The sequence below is a fragment of the Meles meles genome, chromosome 1, assembly GCF_922984935.1.
Source record: "Meles meles chromosome 1, mMelMel3.1 paternal haplotype, whole genome shotgun sequence".
In the NCBI taxonomy this organism is placed as follows: Eukaryota; Metazoa; Chordata; class Mammalia; order Carnivora; family Mustelidae; genus Meles; species Meles meles.
The window spans coordinates 166,643,819-166,666,817 of NC_060066.1; the positions used below are offsets into that span (position 1 = coordinate 166,643,819).

General features: G+C 41.4%; 1 protein-coding gene across 3 annotated transcripts in view; it reads right to left on the reverse strand.

Annotated features, from left to right (window-relative positions):
* The window catches only part of NFIA (nuclear factor I A), a 361,469-nt gene that overhangs the window by 16,931 nt on the left and 321,539 nt on the right, over positions 1-22,999 (reverse strand). For 2 of the 3 annotated variants that reach the window (XM_046007063.1, XM_046007054.1), the window contains exon 10: positions 15,911-16,002. The exons of the other annotated variant lie outside the window; for it this stretch is intronic. In XM_046007063.1, the coding sequence (XP_045863019.1) occupies positions 15,911-16,002 (92 nt within the window). The remainder of the gene's footprint in view (positions 1-15,910; positions 16,003-22,999) is intronic. 3 annotated transcript variants of the gene reach the window in all.

A 22,999-nucleotide genomic window follows, 5' to 3' on the forward strand; every position in this document is an offset into this window, starting at 1 on the left:
AATTTCAATTTAATTAATGCGAGCACAGAAATTAGTCAAAATTACAAATGTAAATGTTGAACTTTAAATCAAAGGTCCTCCCTGCTCTCTGCCTCCTGTAGAAGCACTTTAAAGGGTTTGCCTGTGAAAGTGGATGGGAATTTTAACCTTTGTCTATACTGTGAAGGACAAAAGTTAGAAAACTGCAAGCAAAAGCTCCCCAGAACACAGCCCCGCCCACACCCAGATCCACACAACACACACACACACACACACACGCACACGCACACGGCACTCTCCGAAGAGAAATTCTCTGAGGTAGACTTTTGAATTACATGTTTCTGTTCCTGAGGATTCCAATGCACTTGGGCCAGTCTAATGGATATTGGGCTTTTATAAAACACCTTTGTAAAATAGAAACCATGCATCCATTTCCTAAGGTACCTAGGAAACCACCGGTCCCTTGCCTTTCTGGTGTCAGATATCTTGTGCTTCAGTTAAGCTTTGCCTCTGTTTACCCATGTGCCCTTGGAAGTCGTTCCACCTTCCCTAGGCTTTGGGTCTCTCATTTGGAGGTGCTGTTTTTTCAGAACCATGCATACTTTTTTTCAGAATGCACTTAAAGGTGTATCTTGAAAATGATGGCATCTAGAGTAGATAATCTTTAAGGAAATTACCAGCTTCAATATTCTGTATTTCTATAACTTCAAAAAATTCTAACATCTTAAAATGGATTTTTGAAAATGGTATGAGGGATATGTGCCTGAATCATCCTGTAAAGACATTCAAATAACCTTTCTTCTCCCTTAATAAAAATCCAAAGGAGATGGGATCCAGAGTTCCAAAAATCTGAGGAAGGAAAAGATGTGGCAAATGAATTTTTTTTTTTCTAAATGGAAAAAAAAAGGCAGAGGGGGTGGCAGCAGGTGCAAAAAAACAAAAAAAAAACAAAAAACCACACACACACACACAATGAAAAGAAATGCATTTCATTTTTTGTATTTAAACACTTTTGTACTGGTGAATCATATCTAAGAACAGGTCTGTAGTGTCACAGATTCTTGGTCTTAGAAGAATGTTATATGAGACCTAAGATTCTAGGTCACCGCTCGTATATTCATAAGACAGCGCAACATCTTTTCCCACAAGGAAGCCTTCATACATGATCTTCCATCTTCCCAATCGCATATGAGAATTATTTGATAGCAATCAATCCACTATCACTGTTCGGGGACATTACAGGAGAACAGCAGAGTAATTTAACAATATAGTTGATTAGTGTAATAATCATCATTAAATGGTAGTAATGATAGTGGGATTCCCCTTACCTTGGTTAATGACCATAGACAATTCATTTCTTGACTGCCAGTGGTAGAAATGGTTTTTGAAATATTAACTTCTGCCCCATGGGAATGACACTTAGCCCACCACATTTAATTTTTGACCTTCACTGAACAGCATGATCCTAATCCCTTGATTTTATAATCTTAACTAGGAAACATTAAAATATGGATTGACTCCAGTTGGCAGGAATCTTTATGTTCTTTTCACTAAAAAAGCTATAAATCCAATGGTTGACCTTTTATTTCCAGGTCACAAATGACACCCACTCACTTTTGTCCATTCACATAGGATTTATGTTAGGGTCTACAGGTATAAGCCATGAAAGTTGAACTTTAATGAAATGTCTTTCAAAGATATGCACTTAACCAAAAATTTCCCACAAAAAATGAGCAGATAGCTTTTAAAAAATAGCTATTATATCCTTAGGTTCATGGCTGGCCTCAACTAAGTCTATTTTTCACTTGTAGTAAGTTTCCTCTAATACTGTTATTTTTCTGAGGGTAAAAATTAGGCGTATGTTTGGGATGATAATAGGACCTTCATTCTCAATTTAGATTTCTAAACCGAAAGATTTCTGAAGTGTTCTCTCTTGCCATGACCATAATTCATCTATCTCCAGCTGAAAAACGTTCCCTGTCCTTTTTCACAAAATCAATTGTATTGATGGGAGGCGTTCTGTGTTGTCAATCAGGGAAATGAGAGTTGATGGGACCCCAAAGCAGTGAGCGAAGGTACGGAATACCAAACCTGCTCAGGTGCACACCATCTGAGGGAGATCAATGCTTCCCATAACACTCTTCCTGTCATGGAGCACCCTAACTGTCACAATTAATAATGTAGAAGGGGCTGATTAACTTAAGTAAAGTGCTCTCTGCTGTGTAAACACATAAAGATCTATGAGGCAATAAGTAAATAAATAAATAAATATAAAATAAAAAAGGAAAAAGGAAAAGGGGAAAGGAAGGAACAAAACACCATTTTTATTTTTCATGTGGATGCGTTCTCACTTTCCATTCTTCTCTTGTAACAATTACTGTACCAGCCTCTCTGACAGAGTCAATAAATTGATCTGGGTCTTGATGCAGCAGCAAAGCAGACTGATCTGATATGCCATTATATGCAGTGGAGGGGGGAGGAGGGAGTGGGGGTCGGGGTGCACTTGGGTAGCCGAGGGCAACGGGGAGAAATCAGCAAGGGCAAGCCAGCATTGCTCTGGGTAGGAAATTAATGCTCTACATGGAGTTTCTGGAAGAGATGATCGCATCCCTGGTGTGCTTGTGTGCCTCAGCATGTGCACGTGCGTGCGTGTGTGCGTGCGTGTGTGCGTCGTGTGTGCGTGCATGTGTGCGTGTTGAGAAGGGACAGAGAAAAAGACACCTTCAACTTGGCTAAAGGATGCAGCCTAAGTAATACCGTATGCACCACTTATTGAGGTCCCTGCGGTATTTCAGTCACTCAAACCAATCTGCAATTCAATGAGGATCACCACCCCATTAGAACTAATCATGTCAGCTGTGTATCTGACAAAATAAACATTCAGAAACTGTGCTCCTAGGTTCATAACTTGTTTTTGCACTGGGATTTTTTTTTCTTCTCTCCCTCATCCAGCATAAAGTTTAATAGTTTTTTAATATGAAATTATAACATCCATACAAACTCTCCGTATGCATTCCTCAGCGTATTTTGCTTCCCAACCAGGAACTGCAGCTGTTAGCTGAGCTTTAACTTGCTCCTTGGGAGTATGCTAAGTATGTTCTTAATAAATAAATATCATTCCACTAGCTAATGAGAGAATTAATGGCACAACTTATGGAAAATGGACGTGGGAGGATGGTGGGGGTGGGGGAGAAGGGACTCGGCTTAGGGGGAAAATGACCAGATTACCTCTGGGGTTTTCGCCATATTAACATTTCTGGATTTCTGCTTGCAATCACAGGTCCCTGGTCCGAAAGATGAATGAGATGCTTCCCGCCTGACCTCTGGTGCTTTATAGAAGTTCAATTCTAAGGGGTGAACAAGCAGCAGCACACACCAACTCTGGTGCACCAGGGAAGGGGGCCCGGGGCTTTCTAATCTGGTTGTATTGAATCTTCCTAAAGCTCTAAGTGGAATCCATGAATTGACTTATAATTTTATAAATAAGACATCTGAGGTTCAGAAAGGCTAAAAACTACCCCCAAGATCACTGTACTTGTCTCCAACTGCCATAACAAAACATCCTAAACTAGGTGCCTTGAACAACAGATAAATATCCGAAAATACTTATTTTCTCACAGTTCTGGAGGCTGGGAAGTCCAATATCAAGGTCCCAGCAGATCTGCACCTGATTTGTACCTGAGGGTGCTTTTCCTGGCTTGCAGATGGCTGCCTTCTCACTGAATCCTCACATGGCAAGACCGAACTCTCTGGTGTGTCTTCTGATGCAGGCACTAATTCCGCTGTGCCCTCACCTAATCCTATCTCCCAAAGTCCCCGTCTTCAAATACCATTGCAGTGGGGGCCAGGGTTTCGGAATATGAACTTTGACAGGATAGGGGTGGTGGTGGGAGGAAAGGGGGAACAACACGATTCAGTTGACATCAGTCACATACAGAGATAAATCAAAATCAAGTCTGTCTGGCTCCAAGGCTGATGTCTTCTCTACTCTATTATACTGCCCAGAAGAGGAGGGTACCTCACTATCATGGGTCTCCAAACTACTACTGTCTGTAAAATCCTGTACCTACGGAGGGTTAATGCAAGCACGTTTAAAGTTTCTTCACATACAGCCATCCCACTGCGTCCTTCATCTGCTTCCCACCTTCCGCAGTATAAAGTCCGATTGCCTTACCATTGTCTAAAGTCATGTATTTATTCATGACTAGACCCTAACTTCCAAGCCTCATTATTCAGCATCCTCCGCCATTTACATTAACAGATATACCAAACGGTAAAGTTCTTCAAACACACCCCGCTACTCCTCTGCATGTGCTCTTCCTCTTGCCTGGAGTGGAATGTTGTACCTACCAGGTAGGTCTGTCTCCTTTGCAACAAGCTCATGTGTCATTCTACTCTAGAATGTCTTCCATGAGTCCCCTGCTTCTCTCCAGACTTAATGACCTACTCTCTGTAATCCTTATAGATTAGGCATACTTCATTGTTTCATTTATCACATCTTACTACACTTTGTTTATATTTTTCCCAGAAGTCTGTGAGCAAGGTATAGCAGGGACTGGATACACACACACACACACACACACACACACACTCTCTCTCTCTCTCTCTCTCTCTCTCTCTCTCCCCTCTTCCAGCCCAGTGTGGTTCCAAGAATATAGTAGGTGCTCAGTAAATTGTGTTTTTGTTTTTGTTTTATTAATCCTGTCTCCACGATCAATCACATAGCTGATGAGTGGGAGAGATAAGCTAGGTGTCCAAATATTTTGACTCCTAGTCTAGTGCTGCTTATAGCCTACCAAGATGCACAGGTCCCTACTACGGTCAGTTCCCTTACTAGAATTTTCTATCATATTATCCTTCCATCCTCCCCCCGCCCCCACTAGGCAACGCTTTCCCCATATGCACACAAAATGGTCAGGGATCTGTGGAAGGGGAATCATACTTGAGGGGCAAAGGCTGTGTGCCATGAGAACTGGCCTTTAATTTCTCCCAACTACTCAGGGCACCAGGAGACACTCAGCATATCCTGCCTTTTGGAAGGGAGCACTGAATGCTTTCCACATTATTAAGGCAGCACAGAGGGGGTCTGAGGTTGCCCTTCAAGTTCAAGTCTGGGCTGCAGCTCCATTATCCCAACACATTCAGAGTGTGGGAGGGAGGCGGGAGGGCCAGGAACACAGGCCAGGACAGCCTGTCCTAACCCAGTGTCCCAGCCCCAACACAGGGATCCAGCTTATCACAAGCTCCTGTGATTCATTAGTTAATGTGTAAAGCATTTGGAAAGTGGAAAGCTAATTAGAAGTGCTAAGTTATTTCATCTCTGCTGCAAAAGAAGCAATGTGAAGCCTAAGGAAAAATTCTCATGCAAATATTTTGGGGAGGCGTGTGCTACGGAATGTAACTCAATGAATAGGCTCCATTGAGTGGCTATATCTCAAAAAGAGAGGCCCCAGATAAAAGAATGTGCCTCCGTCCTCAATAAACAAACAGGAAGGTAAATAAGTGGGTGTGAGAAAAGTGGGCAGGAAGAGCCACTGAGAACTCACGTGAGAGCTTTGAAAATCTCACTTTAGACAATAGGTCCTGGCCTTGAAACTCTGTCCGTGGGACCTTCAAGGTCTTAGGCTCACAAGAAAGCCTGGGAAAGCCTATGCCCCAAAGGAACCCCCTCCTAACGGGAATGGTTATTTTTTAGAGCGCAGGAACATTCTGGAAAGCGAATTCCTCAGGCAGGGGAGTTTCCCAGGCAGGGGCTTTGTGGAAAGGGGGACAGTTGGCCACCTGTACTGCCTCTCTCCTCACAGTTCACGGAGCGGGGCCAATCAACTCATTTTCCTGTTCTCTGAACTCTGTTGACTCAAGCTCAGCAAAACCAGGCTCTTTTCTTTTGCAAAGGAAGCATCTGGTTCCAAGTCATAAAAGAGAAACCCAGAACCCATTGCTGACTGTTTGATAAGCACCCGGGAGGGCACGCGGAGGGCACTGTTTCACTGGGTTCCCTTGCAATTACAAAGGGACATGTCCTCCAACTCAGTCTTTTCAGAGTTCCAGTTTACCGGGAGAAAGTTGACCCAGCACGTGGTAGCTGGTCGGCACAAAACTCCAGTATGTCTGCCTGGATCCTGGACTGGGATGGAGGGCTGAACTGATCACACCTAGTGTGTGATCGCTACACACACACACACTCACACTCACACATGCATGTGCATGCATGGTATACATGTTCCTTAGACACACAGGGAGCACTGAGCATAGAGGAAAGGCACTGTAAGAAGGCAGGCATCGAGGGAGGAAGGGAGTCAAGTGTAGCAAAAGGAGTTGAAAGCACATGAAACGTATCAGAGAGTGGGAAGGAGGAATATGGCAAATACTGCTATCAGTTTACCCACGATCTATGGCCCCTACTTTCTTGGGGCAGTTTTGTTTAGCGAGGACAAGAAAACCACCCCAGGGTAATAGATCACGATTTTAGCCCATCAAGATAGTTCTGTGCTAGCTTTCCCAGCATTTTTTGCAGCTAAAAATTCAATGTAATCCAGTTTTAGTCAGTGAGACTAAAGAGAAATTTGCTAGCAGGAAGCAGGGGAGAAGTATGGCAGGTCCTTTGTTTCCCCAATGTAAGAGGAATAATGGAATAGAATATGGGCATGATGTCTGGAGCTGCAACAGCCGTTTTGCAACCAGAGGCACCAAGCATGAGGATGAACAGACAGCATGCTGAGGGTGGTAGAGTGGATCGTCTGCAAGAGCATGGGTTCCTGCCGGCATCACATAGCAGATGAGACAAGGCCAACAACCACGCAGATTTCATGGGAGGAAAAGAACCCTGATTGGCTTAAGTCACACTTAATTGGTTCTCCTCTATCAGATAGATGGTATTGTGGCCTTCATTTCATAGATGAAGGGACTGAATTTTAAAGGGTAACATCCAAGATCACTCTGATGAAAGGCACAGCTGTGATGTGAAAATGGTCTTACTCTTTAATTCATGACTTTTCCCTTGTTCCCCCCAAAAGAAATCAGGCCGTGAGTACCAAATATATTTCCCTTAGTATCCTGGAACATCCCCGATCACAAGCATCATTATCAAGATCCATCCTAGGACTGGAAATTTTGACAGCAATTCTGCAATTAATGCTGGGGTTTTCTGGCTTCATTGCACGGCTGTCATCAAACTCTGACCTCACTCTTCTTAGTTCTCTACACAAATTCTCACCTTCTGTTTCCAAGCTTTTCTCCCACTTCATTTTCAGCCTCCTTTTCCCCACAGTCCCAAAGGCTAATTAAATGGATACCAGATTTTTTTTTTTTATCCTTCTTCCATAAGACCTAAAATTTCAGGTGCAAGGTCTCTCTTATCTTCCCCTTGTCCTTGATCTTATTTTAATACTGAGAAGTGGCAAGTGAGGAAGGAGACAGGATTATGGAGCACCTACTGTGTGTCAAATCCCAAGTAGGCACCTCATTCTTTCACTAATCATCCATTTGCTTTAACTAAGAAGCTTCCCCGAATCTTTTTGGAGCAAGGCAAAAACCAAACAGAATGGCTAAAAACAAACTAAAACATGTGACTTAAAGGTAATAGGGTTACAGAAGTATCAGAACAGAGGGAGGGGGCACCTGGGTGGCTCAGTGGGTTAAGCATCTGCCTTCAGCTCAGGTCGTGATCTCAGGGTCCTGGGATCAAGCCTTGTGGCAGGCTCCATTATCAGCTGGGAGTCTGCTTCTCCATCTCCCTCTGCAACTCTCCTCTTGCTCTCTCAAATAGATAAATAAATAAAATCCTACTTAAAATAAACAACAACAAAAAAAATTGAGGGTGGTAAAAGAGACCAGTCCCTAGAACTGATGCTCTCACTTTGCCCAGAAGTGAAGTTTGTAGCTGAAGACATCTATAATGTGCTGCTGAATTAAAAACTGAAAGATGAGGGTTCTGTTTATTAAAAAGTGTATCTTAATAGTATCTCATAACCTATCAGTGAGGCAGCTATCAAGTGTACCAGAAGAGAATGTACAAGTTGGTACGGGAGATGGGAAGCTGGTGGGGAGCCACTCTATCCCACAGTAGTATGGAGGGAGGGGAAGCACACTGCAAGAGTAACTCATCCTGGTGAGGTGTTACTGACTACTCAACACCCAGGACTGAAGTCGAGAGCAAACGAAAAAAATGACCAGGCACTTCCTGTCCCTTCAGGGTCTAGTCGGGGAGGTATATGCATTTGCTGCCAGTCCTTATGACACTCAGAGAGAGTTTCCTCTTGGGGAGTCTCTTCTTCCTTGGGGCACAATTGAGCTGAGTAGGAGAAATGGTGTGCAGAGGAATAGATGTGCCCAGTCTTTGAAGGTACCTTTTGGTCAGATGCTCAATGGAAGGATCTATGGGGTTATAATCTTTAGGGGAGGGGTTGTCCTAATTTGCTAGATGGTTGTTTGAGATCCAGAGTTTGGCAGGTAGGTTCTGGCCATATCCTCATAGCAGCACAAGAAGATGTGCTGAAAGGTTCACCAAAGACCTTGCCTAACGGGGCACACTGAAGGGAGCCAGGGCTTGGGAATCAGAAGTGGGTCTGTGTTCTGGCTCTACTGATCCCTGGCTAGGTGGTTCCAGGGAAGTCATGTCTTCTCTTCAAACCTCAGTTTTTAAATCTGTATAATGGGATAACAATAATAATGGTTCTGCCTACTTCAGCCGGTTGCTCTTAAGATCAAATGAGAAAATACTTTGTAATCCAGAAACTACTATTTAAATATGAGTTTAATTATCAACTGAATAAAAGCTCTCATTTGTTGAATGTTTAGTTGGAGCCAAGCATTTACTTTCTTTATACCAGTAGAATTTAAGCCTTAAAACAACCACAAGAGATGATATAATGACTATTCTACAGTTAATAAGCCAAACCAGAAAAATTAAAACACCAAGAAGAAAGGAAAGGAAAGGAACACATACACTGTTTCTAAGTGATGGAATAAAGCTCCACCCAAGATCTGAAAAGGAAGCCCACAATCCCAGCTGCTCTGCTATCTGGTCTCTGGGCAGAGGCTAGCTGTTCTCACAGATGCCGACTAACATCATTAGTAAAGGTCCTTTTTCCCAGGCAGGATGAGAGAATGAGCTCAGTCTTATTTTACAGACACATGAACTAATCGGAAACTGGGGCAGGTCTTCAGAAGGACCAAACACAACATCAGTCCTATCCCACGGGACCCAATTTCTAGGCTTCTGATTACTTGATGTAAGAGCGTGAGTCAATCCTAGACCATCTTAAAGAGAAAATGGTCATTAACATTTCACTAACACTAAGCATGCAGTTGCCATTTGGGAAAAAGAAATTTGAGAGACAAACTGGTTCAAATCCCGGCTAGACTTTTGCTCGGGATGATGTATTCTTCTGAAAGTTCAGTTTCCTCACCTGTAAAATGGGGATAATAGCACCAGCCTCAGAGAACTCAGTACTGTAGCAAAGCAGGCAGAGTATCAATTTGCCCAATAAGATTTGCTACTATTTCCAAAGTCAGGAGGAGATGGAAATTTACCTGTCATTGTGTGGGCTTATAACCCAAAATGCTCAAATCAAATTCTAACTAGAGGGGGAGGTTAATCTTTTTTTTTTTTTTTTCCTTTTTTCATTTAAGGAAATCTCAGTTTGTTGCCTTTGCAATTCTCTAGCTGGTTCCCTGAACTTCTGTGGGTATCTAACTTCCTCCAGGCAGGCAGCACAGGGCAGGGTAGGGAAGAGGCAGGGGATGGCTTCTGCTCATTGGAGTGTGATCTCAGGTGAGCTTGGTGCTGAGGGTGAGGATGTGACACAAGGAGGGGGAGTTTCTTGGAAGTGAGGGGTGAGGGAGCTACCAGCTGACATGACCGTAGCAGGAAAGGATTCTAATTTTATCTGCTCAGTCCCGAGAAGATAGAACCAACAAAAATGTCACTCTTCTTAGGCTGGGCTCAATAAAACCTTATTTACCAGCTCACGGATAACTGGGCGGAAATTAAAGCTAGGAAGAAAAAAGGTAAATGACACGAAAATCAGAACCACATCATCAGACCAGAGTTAGACATGGACAGAAAACGGTTTAGCCTTTCTGCCCCTTCCATTCTTTGGAAAGTTCTTTTACCCAACTCTGTGGTCTCAGAGCCTCTTAGGCAAATCCCTTATTGCAACTGGTATCACCCCACATTATTAATGTTGTTGTTATTATATTATATTATATAATATATTATATTATATTATATATGACTATTATTATGATATGTTACATCAGTGTCCTCTACTAATCTCTGAACAACTTGGGAATTGTTATTCCTCATTCTGTAGGTGTTGGCAATACTGTAAGAAATGATGAGTAAGCGAAGAAAGAAACTTATGAAGAGTTTTGTAGATTGCCTATGCTTTGGTTTCTCAAGCTCAGCTTCAGGAATATGACACAGAATGACAACAGATTGAAATGCCTCCCATATTCACCACCTCCCCACATTCCTGTGCATCCCCACCAAAGGCAGACAATGGGGCATATGTCTCTAATTTAGCCATGCAGGGACCTCTCCAGATCAGCCGGTTTTCGGCATTGCGAGAAGTGTGTGGCTTGTGCATATGTGTGTGAATTTCATGAAGCAAAGGCAGTCACACTGCTCACAAGTCAGGCAGCTAAATGATTTATTAAGCAAAGGTTACAGCACCCGTGCCTTTTTGTCAACAAATCAGGCCCATGCCATGCCAAGCAATTCTTCTAATAACCGAAATGGTAATTTGGTTTTAAATAGCATTTCAGATACCACAATTCTGTTGATGCAGAACAGTGATAGATTTGGGTGGCAGGGAAGAAATGCCTATTTTTAATATTGTTTGCGCTCATTTTTCATTTTAAAGAATTAGTTCTCATTGGAGTTCTGCAGGTTAAGCATTTTATTTGAACATTCTGATTAAACTAGAACCTGAATCAAAATGAGTTCTTTGCCAGTCCTTCTGTGTGGGAATTGGTATTTCTATTTATTACCTGGTGATGGAATATTAACTTTTTTTCTCTAAATAAATGCCTCCTCTTAATGGCTCTTGTTTTCTGGGATCAGATTAAATTATGGGATGCAATTGAAATGGCCATTGGCTTTCTGCTATTTGAGATGATAGCCTGTCCTCTATTATATCATTCAGTGGGTGTGCAGGGGACATTAATAGTGTCCAAAGTGAAGTACACACTCTATGCCCCAGAGACTTCTCTATACGTTAATATCAACCATCCTGGTACCAATTTGAAAAAGAAGAGATTCGGGGTGGGGTGAGGGGATCACGGTTTCTCAAAACACACAGGTGTTCTGCAAGCTACAGGGAGGTGGTCACCCCCCATTTCAATGGTGAGTTACGAAATGGAGGATGCAGAGAGATAGGAGGCAAATGATGAGAGTAGCAGAGAGAGTAGAAAAACAGGACAAATAACTGGGCAGGAATGTTCAAGCAAGTCAAGGCTGGGGTGAAACATACAATGCAATCGCAAGGCTAGCTTGGAAAGAAAGCTAGCTCAGGGCAAGGCTAAAAAGAAGGCAATTCTATCTCAGTGAAGGGAGGAACTCTCTGGAGAAAAAAACCAGACTGGAAGGGAAGGAGGAGAAAAAAATGGCTCTCAATTATCCACGTTATCTTTCCCTACCAATCATTACAGATGATGAATTGGTGCAATAAAAGCCAATATTCAATTTTTCCAATTTACATGGAAAGAAGGCCATAATATATTGTTAAAGGGAAGAAACAGCAGGTTATCCAACAGTGTATATAATATGATCTCATTTTTGCAGTACACTTGTATGTGTAGCAACAGTCTGGATGGATTTATATGGAAATGTTAACAGTAGGACTACAAGTGATTTTTATTATTTCTCCCATCTGTATTTTCCCCAATTAGCATGTATCATGACTGTAATAAGAAAAAGTCATTATTTTTAAACTTCCTTATGAATTTTAGCTTCAAGCAATATAGTCTGACTACCTTCTATGGGGAGGGCATGAAAAACAGTATTTTCGGAGAGGTCAGCACACACTCACAGTGGATTTTGTTGATAAACTGTCTACTGGTCCTGTCTGTTTTACAGAATTTTATGCTCTTAAGAGGGGAAAGGGCCATTAGAGTTTAATCTAATGATTACATTTTAAAAGTTGTGGTGAAATTCACATAGCATAAAATGTACCATCTTAACCATTTTTAAGTGACTTTGGAACAGCCTGGAATAAACACTGTTTTGCAACTACCACTACACCAAGCATCTCCAGAACCCTTTCCATCTTGCAAAACTGAAACTCCATACCCATGAAACAATGAGTCTCCATTCTGCCATCCCCACCCTCCATACCCCTCACCTCCTGCCCCCTCCCTGCCGCCAGGCAAACATCATTCTTCTTTTCCTCTCTATGAATCTCCAGGGACCTCAGGAGAGTGGACTCACACAGTAGGTGTCCTTTTGTGACTGGCCTATTTGACTTAGCATCAGATCTTCAAGGTTCACCCACGTAGCATACTGCGGAATTTCCTTCATTTTAAAGGCCAAATAATATGTGCTATATATCGCAGTAACATGTGTAGGCCACATTTGGTTTATGTCATTTGCCTGTTAACGGAGACCTGGGCTGCTTCCACCTTCTGGTTGTTGTGAATAGTGCTGCTAAGAATACGGATGTACCAATACCTCTTCAAGACCTTGCTTTCAATTCTCCCGGGTGTAACCAAGGATTAGATTTTAATGCAGTCTCCGACTTTTTAAAAAATTTTTTAAGATTATTTATTTATTTATTTATTTGACAGACAGAGATCACAAGCAGGCAGAGAGGCAAGCAGAGAGAGACAGAGGAGGAAGCAGGCTCCCCGCCGGGCAGAGAGCCCGATGTGGGGCTCGATCCCAGGATCCTGGGGTCATAACTGGAGCTGAAGGCAGAGGCTTTATTTAACCCACTGAGCCAGTCAGGCGCCCCTGCAGTCTCTGATTAAAAGCAGGGAGTAGCCCAGTAGTACTGCTGAGACCTGAGCATCATCAGTCAGGGTTTGAATACCTGCAGGGAAAGGTGTTCACCAGCTCATGGGGCTGTGCAGCACAGTGGTTAGAGAACGCACGCCTCAGAGTCAGGCGACCTGGGTACAAATTCTTGCTCCACTTGCTCTCACTGCTTATGGTCATGGGAAAATGAACAACCTCTTTAGGTCTCAGTTTCTACATCTACAAAGTGGAGATAATTAGATCTACCCTACTGGGTGCCTGAAAAGATTAGTTGGGTAATACACTTTAGGTACTCGGTACATAGAACTGTGCTCAATGAATAGAAGCTATATATCATTAAAGAATACTTTGTAGATAAGATCTTGTGATATTAAGAAGTCTATGCAGTAGTTCAAATTCTATTTGCTAGAAAAAATAGAGACCATGTCTAATCTGTCTCCCAGAGGTTGATATTTAGGCATTTGAACAGATTTCCACTGGGAACTGGCCTTTTGGAGAAAGGGACACCATTTTACTTTGCATTTGTTTATGGATTTATGTGCAGGTTACTTCTTCTGCACGTGTAAAGCTCAAGTATCTGCTTGGGTGACTCTTTAATTTTTATTTCTCTAAAGGTAGAAAGCAAATGCTGTCCTCCCAATTAATACAAATCTCATGCTTCAGTAACGTATTCAGTAAAGTATCAATATAGAATAAATGCAAGCTTGCTTAGAAAATTACTAATCTCAGGCCATGCTTAAATTAAGTCTTAGACAATTCCTGTGGGGGGGGGGGGAACCTCTTCTGAACTAAGGTCTTCTCAAAAAGGAGATTATTTTTAAAGTATATGACCATTTTAATCTATATCTATATATGTCTAACAGCCTAAATGGTTCCAGAACATAGTTCCTTTTTTAAAAAAAAGAGTTAATATATACACCTTAAAACTAAGATATTTTGAGCACATAATTTTTATCTCAGGATATATATGGTTTTCTTTTTTTTTTTAAATGACAATTCCATTAGCACAGTTTCTCCCAAGACAATTGTGGATGGCTTTGTTCAAGACAAACGTGGCAGGTGTCACTGTGATAAGAAACATTTAAGCTATTGTCCCTATGATGCCAAATATTTAACAGAAACCAAAAAAATTCAGTTCCAGATGACAAAATTGGGTCTAAATGACATCATTCATCCAGATGCGTGGAAAATCTGGATTTTCAAGAATTGAATTTTTGTGGTCAACATCGTGAAGACTCAGCTTCAGGGTTAAATAAGGCATTTGTGAAACAAAGCCATTTTGGAATAGAACACATTTTCATTATAGAGAAACAAATTGAAAGGAACACGGGGTACCATTTCAGTGCTGTGAATCACAAATTACATAAAAAAAATACAATGTAAAAGACAAACAGGACATTTCCAAGCTGCATTTTTGAGGTTCTTCATGAAGTTACCCGACCACACTGGGGCTTTGAGAAAAGCAATCATTCAATATAGAGACACTGTCCCCCAGTTCTCCCTTCCCACTGAACTTGAACACATGCGCCGAAAGTACAAAATGAAATGACCGTGTCTTTGAGGTAATTATTCAACTTCAAACTCACCAGTTAAGCATTTGGAGGTATGGAAACATAAGCAATACGCTGGAACAATTTTACAGGAGGTCCTGAATAGCAGTTCATCCCAGAAGCCACGGACACACCAGTTACAGGAGAAACAGCAGAAGTGGGACACTCAAGAGTTAACCTTCTGCCCTCCCTTCTTTATCCCCTTCTCCTCCCAGCTGCCTCCTCCCAGGCTGTACTTTCCATGACCCTGCTTCCCCGTAAGAAAGGTTTCAGAAGCAGCGCAGTTTCACCTGCACTGTCGACACAGCAATAAACTAAAATCCTTTACTGAGAGAGAGCCAATGGACCCAGGAAGGCAAATCTATCCCGTTGATAAGCATCTGGTCCTACTCTCATAAACAAAGACGAGTAGTTACCAATTCAGCATCTGGAGAATACACACCCGGGCATATGCACAAAATATCTCAGAGAATTTTTTTTTCAAACCACATGCTGAGAACCTCACAAAGAAAACACTTTCTGTATGTTGATTATGATGGTATATGGTTACCGTCTAATTAGGAAATCAGTGAGTCGTTCCTCTCAAAACTTGAATCTAATTCCATTTCGCAAACTTCTAAACATCACCACACCCACTACCTTTGAACTCCAAAAATCTCTCACTGTGTCTAACAGCAGCCATTTCAAAACCTTGAAGAGAGATTTCTTCTCTTTGACCGATACTAGCACAAAACACAACTGTCTATCGAGAAACAAGCTCGAGAGGAGCAGGAGAATCACCTTTTCTCAATCGCCTACCTCAACGTACGAGATTATATTCATATACCTCCCCTCCCACCCCACTGCACCTCACTCTCTCGTGGCCAGCGTACCCAATGACAAATACCACCTATTTCTGTGCCAACACCAGCAACTTAATAGGACTCACGAACCCTTTCTTTCCCTTTCTTTCAGGTTCCTGGGGACCTGATACCAAAAACAGAAGAGGGGCTGGTTCCCCATTCCCAGAATGCACTCTGATTTCATGGGCAGCCCGAGCTGACTTTTCCAGGCAGGGGTGGACTTCTGTCTGGTTGCAAGTGGAGAGACATGAATTCCCCGATGAGGAAACACACTATCTAGCCCTGGGAAACCTTTCTTGCCATAGCGAAAGCAGTTCTGGCACAGAAGCCTTCCTCCTCTACCCCCTCATTAGGAGACACAAAAATCGCAGACAGCATTTTTCCACGATTTCTGAGGACACAGGGAAATGTGGCTGAAGGGCCGGGAAGGTTGGGGTTGGGAGGAAAGGGGACCGAACAGGGGCTGGGAAATGCAGCCTGTTGTGCCAAAAGACAAGTTACAATGCACCTGGCGAATAAAACAAGCTGCACCACATACAGAAAAGATGAGAGCGGCCCACCTGTGTCTGTTGAGGGATATTTACAAAGCTTGGATCCCGTGGTCCAACACTGACGAATCGGTTTGCGGGGGAGGTGCTGGGTGTCGAGTAGGCTGTGAAGGGAAGGGACACATGCGTTCAGGAAGCAGCACGAGATTGCACACACAAACAACACCAAAACACACAGTCTCCGAGCCTACGCAGCTGATTAACAAGGAAATGTGCAAACACTGGAGCTAGCAAAGGGATCCGGCTAGCGAGGGCATTTTAGACAGTCATAAAAGGGAAGGGGTGTTGGGTTCTAAAGACTGTTGGAATAAAATGATGTCAAATTGGGTCTCAGATGAGTTCTTTTCTCCTTCCAGCATACAAATTAGAACATGCAGGACATTTGCAAAGTATACTTTTGGAGTAAAACTCTAGGGCCAGAAAGAGATATCCTAGTCCTTAGAGCACAAGGGAGAAAGAAATGAGGTAGGAAGGGGAGGAGAGCAGTTCATTTTATAACCTTGCTTTTCACACTATGGCACTTCCAAAAATCACGAGATATTCCTGCACCTCTATAGCTAAATATCAAAGAGGAGTCTTTAGAGAAGGAATTAATGGCTTCTCCAGAAAGGAGGTGGAAAACCATTGAGAACCAGCTGTGTTTATAGGCTTCGGGAAAGTATCTAGAATCTCTATGAAGCAACAGATGTGCTTAAAATATTAACACCTGCAGTCTTCCCATCCTAGAACATTTCTGTTAAGGCACAAACTATCAAGAACCCATGAAAACCAAGATACCACACTAAAATCACAGTTCAGTTTACCATCCTTTCACAGTTCATGAAAGTTTGGTCGTTGGTTTTTATAGTTTTGGTTTTATATTTATATTTGAGAGCTTCACTCCAGTGAGAAAAAAACTTGGTGGCTTTGCTGTTTCATCGGCTTATACATCCAAATGTGTATTTGGTCTTTTGGTGACCTGCAATTCACCTCTTTACCACAAACTCCCAATATTTATTCATATTCCTTCTTTGTACCAGAACTGTCAGATAGATTCTTGCTTAATTTCAAGTTTAACAACACTTGCAAAAGGCCCAATTTTTTTGGATGAACCTTAGACACAAGCCATCTAAAAGATGAAAAGGATTTGCAATTTTTAAAAACACAGATAACTAAGGGAATAATACCAAATTCCTTTGCCAGATTTCTTTGTTTTCCTTTTTGGCATCATCTGCTTGTCTTTGATTTTCTGTCTTACAGAAAACTGCTCAGACTTCTTGTTTCCTTTGTTGAGCACATCTAGAGATAAATTTTCTACCAATCTAGCCCAAGTCCTGTTGGTCATCTTTGGTAAGAGCTAAGTCATCCACACAGATCTGTGATGGTCATGTGGTATGGCTGTGTTAAACCAGCATGGAACAGAGAATGAACATGGGGATTCTCTGACATCTATTAATAAGAAATTTTGTCATAGTGTTTGTTTTAGAAGGCTCTGTCTGGGAATCATTTTATATAAAACAATGTATATATAAATGTCTATATAAAAATGCATGATGTAATGTATGGTCTAGCTACGTGAATCTAGTGATTTCCTCCCCACCCCATTCTATGTTAGACTAAGTTGAACAGATTTGAGAAATACCTCTGCACAAACATATTCTGTACGTGCCTCTCACTCACTGGTATGGGAGAAACATAAATTTTTAAAAATTCAGCGAAATACTCTTTGTTAATTGCTCTAGTCAGCATATTGCTTTAGTTTAATATGGTTTAAGAAGTCTCCATAGAAAGTTAGGTATTGAAAATGATGGACTATAATTACCCGGTAGTGAATTTACCTGCCCCTAGGGCACAAAGAGGATGTGGGAGAGATAAGGAGGAAGCAAGTAGATGAAATAACCTGTCAAACCTCTCAGTGGTTAGGTGGGAAAAGTGTTCTTTCACATGGGAATAGATAGGCATGTTGGAAGGAACAGAAAAAGGCATGAAGAGTATGCTAAGGTACTAAGACTAAGTGATGAATGACAGATGCTGAAATGTGGGTCCTGGTGGAACTGTGTGCCTCGGGCTACACTGGTCATCACAGACACATAGCAGGATTTCCTATGATGTTTTTACCATACTGGGGATATCAGAAACATGCATGCTGAGTGAGCCTAGGGATCATGGCATTTGTTTGTTTGTTTTCTTTCTGTGTGAAGACAGTTCTCCATTGACCATAGCAAGTTTACTAAGCCCAAGAAGATCTGTAATATGTTCTGTTCTCTATTGTTTAGCAGACCTAAATTTTGCCATTTGAAAGGTGTAGCGTACAAATCATGTAGTCACTTAAAACTGCTATGAGGCTAACATCTGGATACTTTGCCTTTCTTGGGCACGAGACAAACTTTGCCTTCCTGATTTCAAAATATCCCAGGAGGCCTTTCATGCTTTCATAGGCTCCTGAAACTGCTTCAAAGTTTAGTCTGGTTTTTTAAAACAAGGGCAACAGTGAGAGAGTATGTTGGCATTTAAAAAAGAGAGAAAGAGAAAGATAAAAGAAAAAAGGGATATTACAACTACAAAAACCTGGGGATCTCTTGAATACCCAAGTCATCAAATGGAAGAAATGGTACCTGGGGAAATTTATTTGATAGAAATGTAGCTTCTGGGAACATTCAAGGACACAGGGAAAACAAGGGAAGGAAGAAAGAAAGTCTGACTCATCTTCCATTATGGTAGTTACAATAGGCACAGTGTTCACCTATAACAGGATGTAGTTCCAGAAATGATGTGACATTAGTTAAATTTGATTTTCCCAAAGAAAAAGTGGAATAAGGGAGTTATACTGTTGAACAAAAACCTCAACTGCAACTTTTTATTAAAACAACCACATATACCATAGCGAATCAATTATACATGCACAGTTAAGAGCTTTCAACATGAATATAAAATCAAGTAAAGGGGGCAATGTGGTAATTAATTATATACAACTGTATTTACTATGCTATTATATCGCATTCATATCTTTCTTAATTATAATTCTGGCATTATTTACAGCAGCAATAATCAAATGCTGCAGGAAAAGCTTCAGGAAATCATGAAATCCAGAAAATAATTTTCTGGGAAGATCATTATAGGCATTTTTTTGAGGATTCTGGAGGGGAGATTCAGGGGCATTTGATGATTTTTCTGATAAAGTCAACAGGGAAATCACTTTGCTTATATAATCTCACTGTAAAAGTCCTCATGGCAAACACGACTATTAGAAATAAAATTATTGATTATTCGCTGCATCTGTGAAACTTTTTCTTTCTTTTCTTTTTTAAGCAGGCATCTTACCTACATGAGCAATACCACCATTGACTATTTTCCTAATGTTATGGATGAACTATTAGAACTATTAGAAGCTTCCACCATTTTATTTGTACTAATCTGATATTTTTTCCTCTTTCTACTTATATGTCTTCCCATTATCCCACAGTCTTAGTATGGCCTTAGCTACAGTGGTAACTATGAAAATCCCAGATCAGAATTTGATCCCACATCCAGAAAATCCCATTCTTCTGTGTTACCCACTTACCATATGCATGGCTAATCATAAAATCCTTTACTTAGACTGTGTAAGTCCTGCCCCAGTATGATCAGTTGGGAGAATGGTTCCAGAACAGTTCTTGCTTTATAAGCAAGACTTTTAAAGGGCCTCTGACAATGCTGGAATCTATCTCTAGCAGGGACTCTCGGGGGAGCATGAGGGAGTCTTCAGGGACAGTGGGAGAGATCACCCATTTAAGTCTGCTCTTTACCACTGTGCAGGTAGGTGTCCCCTGGGAGAACCTAGATTTTTGTTGTTGTTGTTTGTTTCCAGAAATACATGTAACTAACCTCCTACAAGCCAAACAGAATTTCCACTTTTGTTGTCCCCAAGGTGTCACTTTTTTTTTTTCCTTAAAAGGAAAGAATAAGGGATGTGTTTGGATAAAGGAATCATGATATTTTCCTCTAAATCCATTTTGAGTCTGTAATAGCCCTCACCTATAAAATCAAATCTGACCATGGTATTAACAAGGTGGTCACACTGTTTTGAGCAGAATGTTTGGAGCATTCCTTGTTTTAGGAAAAAGATGTAACTGAAGAAAAAAGATATTAAGATATTAAAATATGTGTACCGTTGTCAGTTGATGTTTCTTTAAGCTGAAAACCGTATCATTAAAATCACCCACATCTGACAAACTAGAAAATTAAAAATAGGCAGCCAGATTCAAGATCTAGTTCGAATGTAGTAACCACTAAAATATATGTAATCACCGAAAGGGAGCAAAGGGAGAACATTCAGACAGATGTTTTTGTGGGGAGTGAGTATGAAGGGAGAGCTGCCTTTTGGATGACGCCCCTCTGGGACTCCCGGTGCCCTCAGGGAGGCTGAGGGGCTGGTTCCCAGTGCAGCTCAACTGCCTGAGGAGAGCGATGGCCACCCTCTACCCTGGCTAGGGGTCAGTGACACAGTGAGGCACCTTGGCAGCAAAGAAAATGTGAGAGACCTGATGACCTTTGAGGTTCTGCATTTACTTCCACACACAGGAAGCCATGAAGTCCCCTGAAGCCGGGCAGCCTGACCTACACACTGACAGGAAGTCTGAAGAGAGATCTGTGCTCTGTTTCGTCAGATTCCAGATGCATGAAGAGTGAACATCCCTTTCTTCATTCCCTTGAACTCTATCGAGCCTAACCTCTAGAGTGCATCAAAGAGAGGTATTTCCATATATTTAATGGATTCATATTCATTCTCTCACTCCTTCTGTCTCTGTCTCTCAGGAACATTTGCTCCGTGCCAGGCTCGGGGCTGAGCACGATGGGAGATTCAAAGGTGAGGCAAGACACACTGCCATCCTAAAATGCTAGCATCTAATGATGAGAGATGGGTGTAGAAAAATGAAAATATGGGTGCTTAAAGGTGACATAAATAAGAATCCACGAGATGTTAACGGACAGAAATGGGGCATCTGGCAGGAGAGCAGGAAAAGCTGCACAGAGGAAATGAGGACAGGGTGGCTTTTGCGACAGTGCTGTAAAAGATGCGCCGGCCGGCAGGTTCGGAGGGAACGGGGGTCACAAAGGAAGCAGCAGGAGCAAAGGCGCGGAGGCCGGAAGCGGAGGCATCAATCACAGAGTGCAGGGAGAAAAGAGAGGACACCGCAAATTATGTTTTGTCACACAGCACGGGAAGGCAAAATGTTGAGTCAGAGACCTGAATGTTTGAAAATGAAGGGGAAAAAGTCTATTGAAATTATTTTTCTTTTAAGAAATAGAAATAATTTATAAAATAAAGATATCGAATTTCCATTCCAAACACCTCTAAGACAACTAAGACTTCCTCACTCATGTTCTAAACCGCTCCCTTCATATCTTAAATATCAACATGAACACTACAGGTCCCCCCCCCCCCCCCCCATTTTCAGAAACTCACGCCTACACACATGTGGGGATTTCCCTTCTTAAAAATACCTTGTCGAAAATTCAGTTTCATTCCAAATAGACTTACTGTGATTCTACCACCTGCCCAGGAATGTGCTAGTTATTGGACAGAGGTAATCCAAGCAAGTTTAGGAATGCAGACTTGAACAGATCTCTGTGTGTTCAAGTTGCAACTTTATTAAATGTTTATCAGTGACACCTGACAGTGAAGGAAAAGTGCATAAAAAAGCATTCAGTGGCAAACTTGGAATAGTGAGATGATTAAATACCTAACTGAAATAGTTTCTAGAGTCTTTTCTTAACTGCACTATCACATTATTAGAACAAAACAAAACAAAACAAAACAAACAAAAAAAAACCCAAACCAAAAAGCCCCCTGAGAAAACTTTCATTTCCAAAAAAAAAGCAGAAATTTTCAGGAACTAGACTGGCTAATTTCTAAAGGAAACCCATTATTGTTGTTGAACCCATTTAGGAACTTGAACAGCATTATTTTCTTGCAAGGTCACAAAGAAAATGCTGGAGAATACTGTGGAGTGTTTTTCCTTTAGCGAAATCTATCGGTATCGACAAGTTTATGGAGTTTGGGTTAGTGTTATTAATATCATTATATAGCCAAGGAAACAGACAGCCTTTCTTTATACATGATCCAGTATTCAGAGATTTAGAAATTCCCACATGACTGAACGGATATTGTCGTTGTCATCCAGATGTTTGGAATCTTTAAGATAACCACACTGAATTTCCATTATTTTGATCACATCTGTGCAGTCAGTTACCTCATTCTGTTATCTCTGTAAATCTTTTGTCTCTACAAACAAGTTACCAACAAAAAAAGACACAGCCCTCAGGGCATGAAATTAAAACCTACTTATTGCTAGTAAATTATTACAGAACAACATACCCATAAGCTTTCTTCCTGAAAAGCTAATGAATTCTAACTTTAATATATTAGCATTACTTAACATGTATGGTAGCAATTTGCATGACATGGCTAATGTGCCAGTAGTTCACAAAAATCTTGAGAAGAGGCAATTTAGCCAGATGGTTTTGTTCTGCTGGTATTTCTGTTTGTATTAAGGATGCTCACAGGGAGGTAGGGGCTCTAGCTACATCATGATTTGGGGTAAAATATGCAGAAAGGAAAGTATAAGACCGTTCATGGGTGCACACAGAAAGAAGGGGATCAGAACAGCTTATAAACTGGAGACATGTTGGCCTTATGTTACCCAGATCTGTGCCATAAGCAGGCACTTTGGACTGTTTCCTGTAGACAGGCTATTTAAACTGACTATACCATTGCTGTGAAGGATAAGAATAGAGGCTTATTTCAGTTCATTTAAATTTATTCCAAATTCTATAACTGTCATTTATTTTTATGTAAATGCTGTGTGTTGTATGATTGGTAGAACATATATATTGATCAGAAGCAACAATGTATGTGGATAGGCACAGGTGAAAGTTATATTTGATAGCCACAGGGAATAAACCCATGGATTCAGCTGGGGTTTACTAAAAAAAAAACTTAGATCAATATATTGGATTGCTCCCTTTTGAAAGGCTTCTGCGGCCTCTCAAAAAGCAGTGTAACTCTGGAAACCTACTTCTGGGAATTTATCCTCAACCAATACTTAAAGGTACAGATAAAGATTTATGCTCCAAGATGTT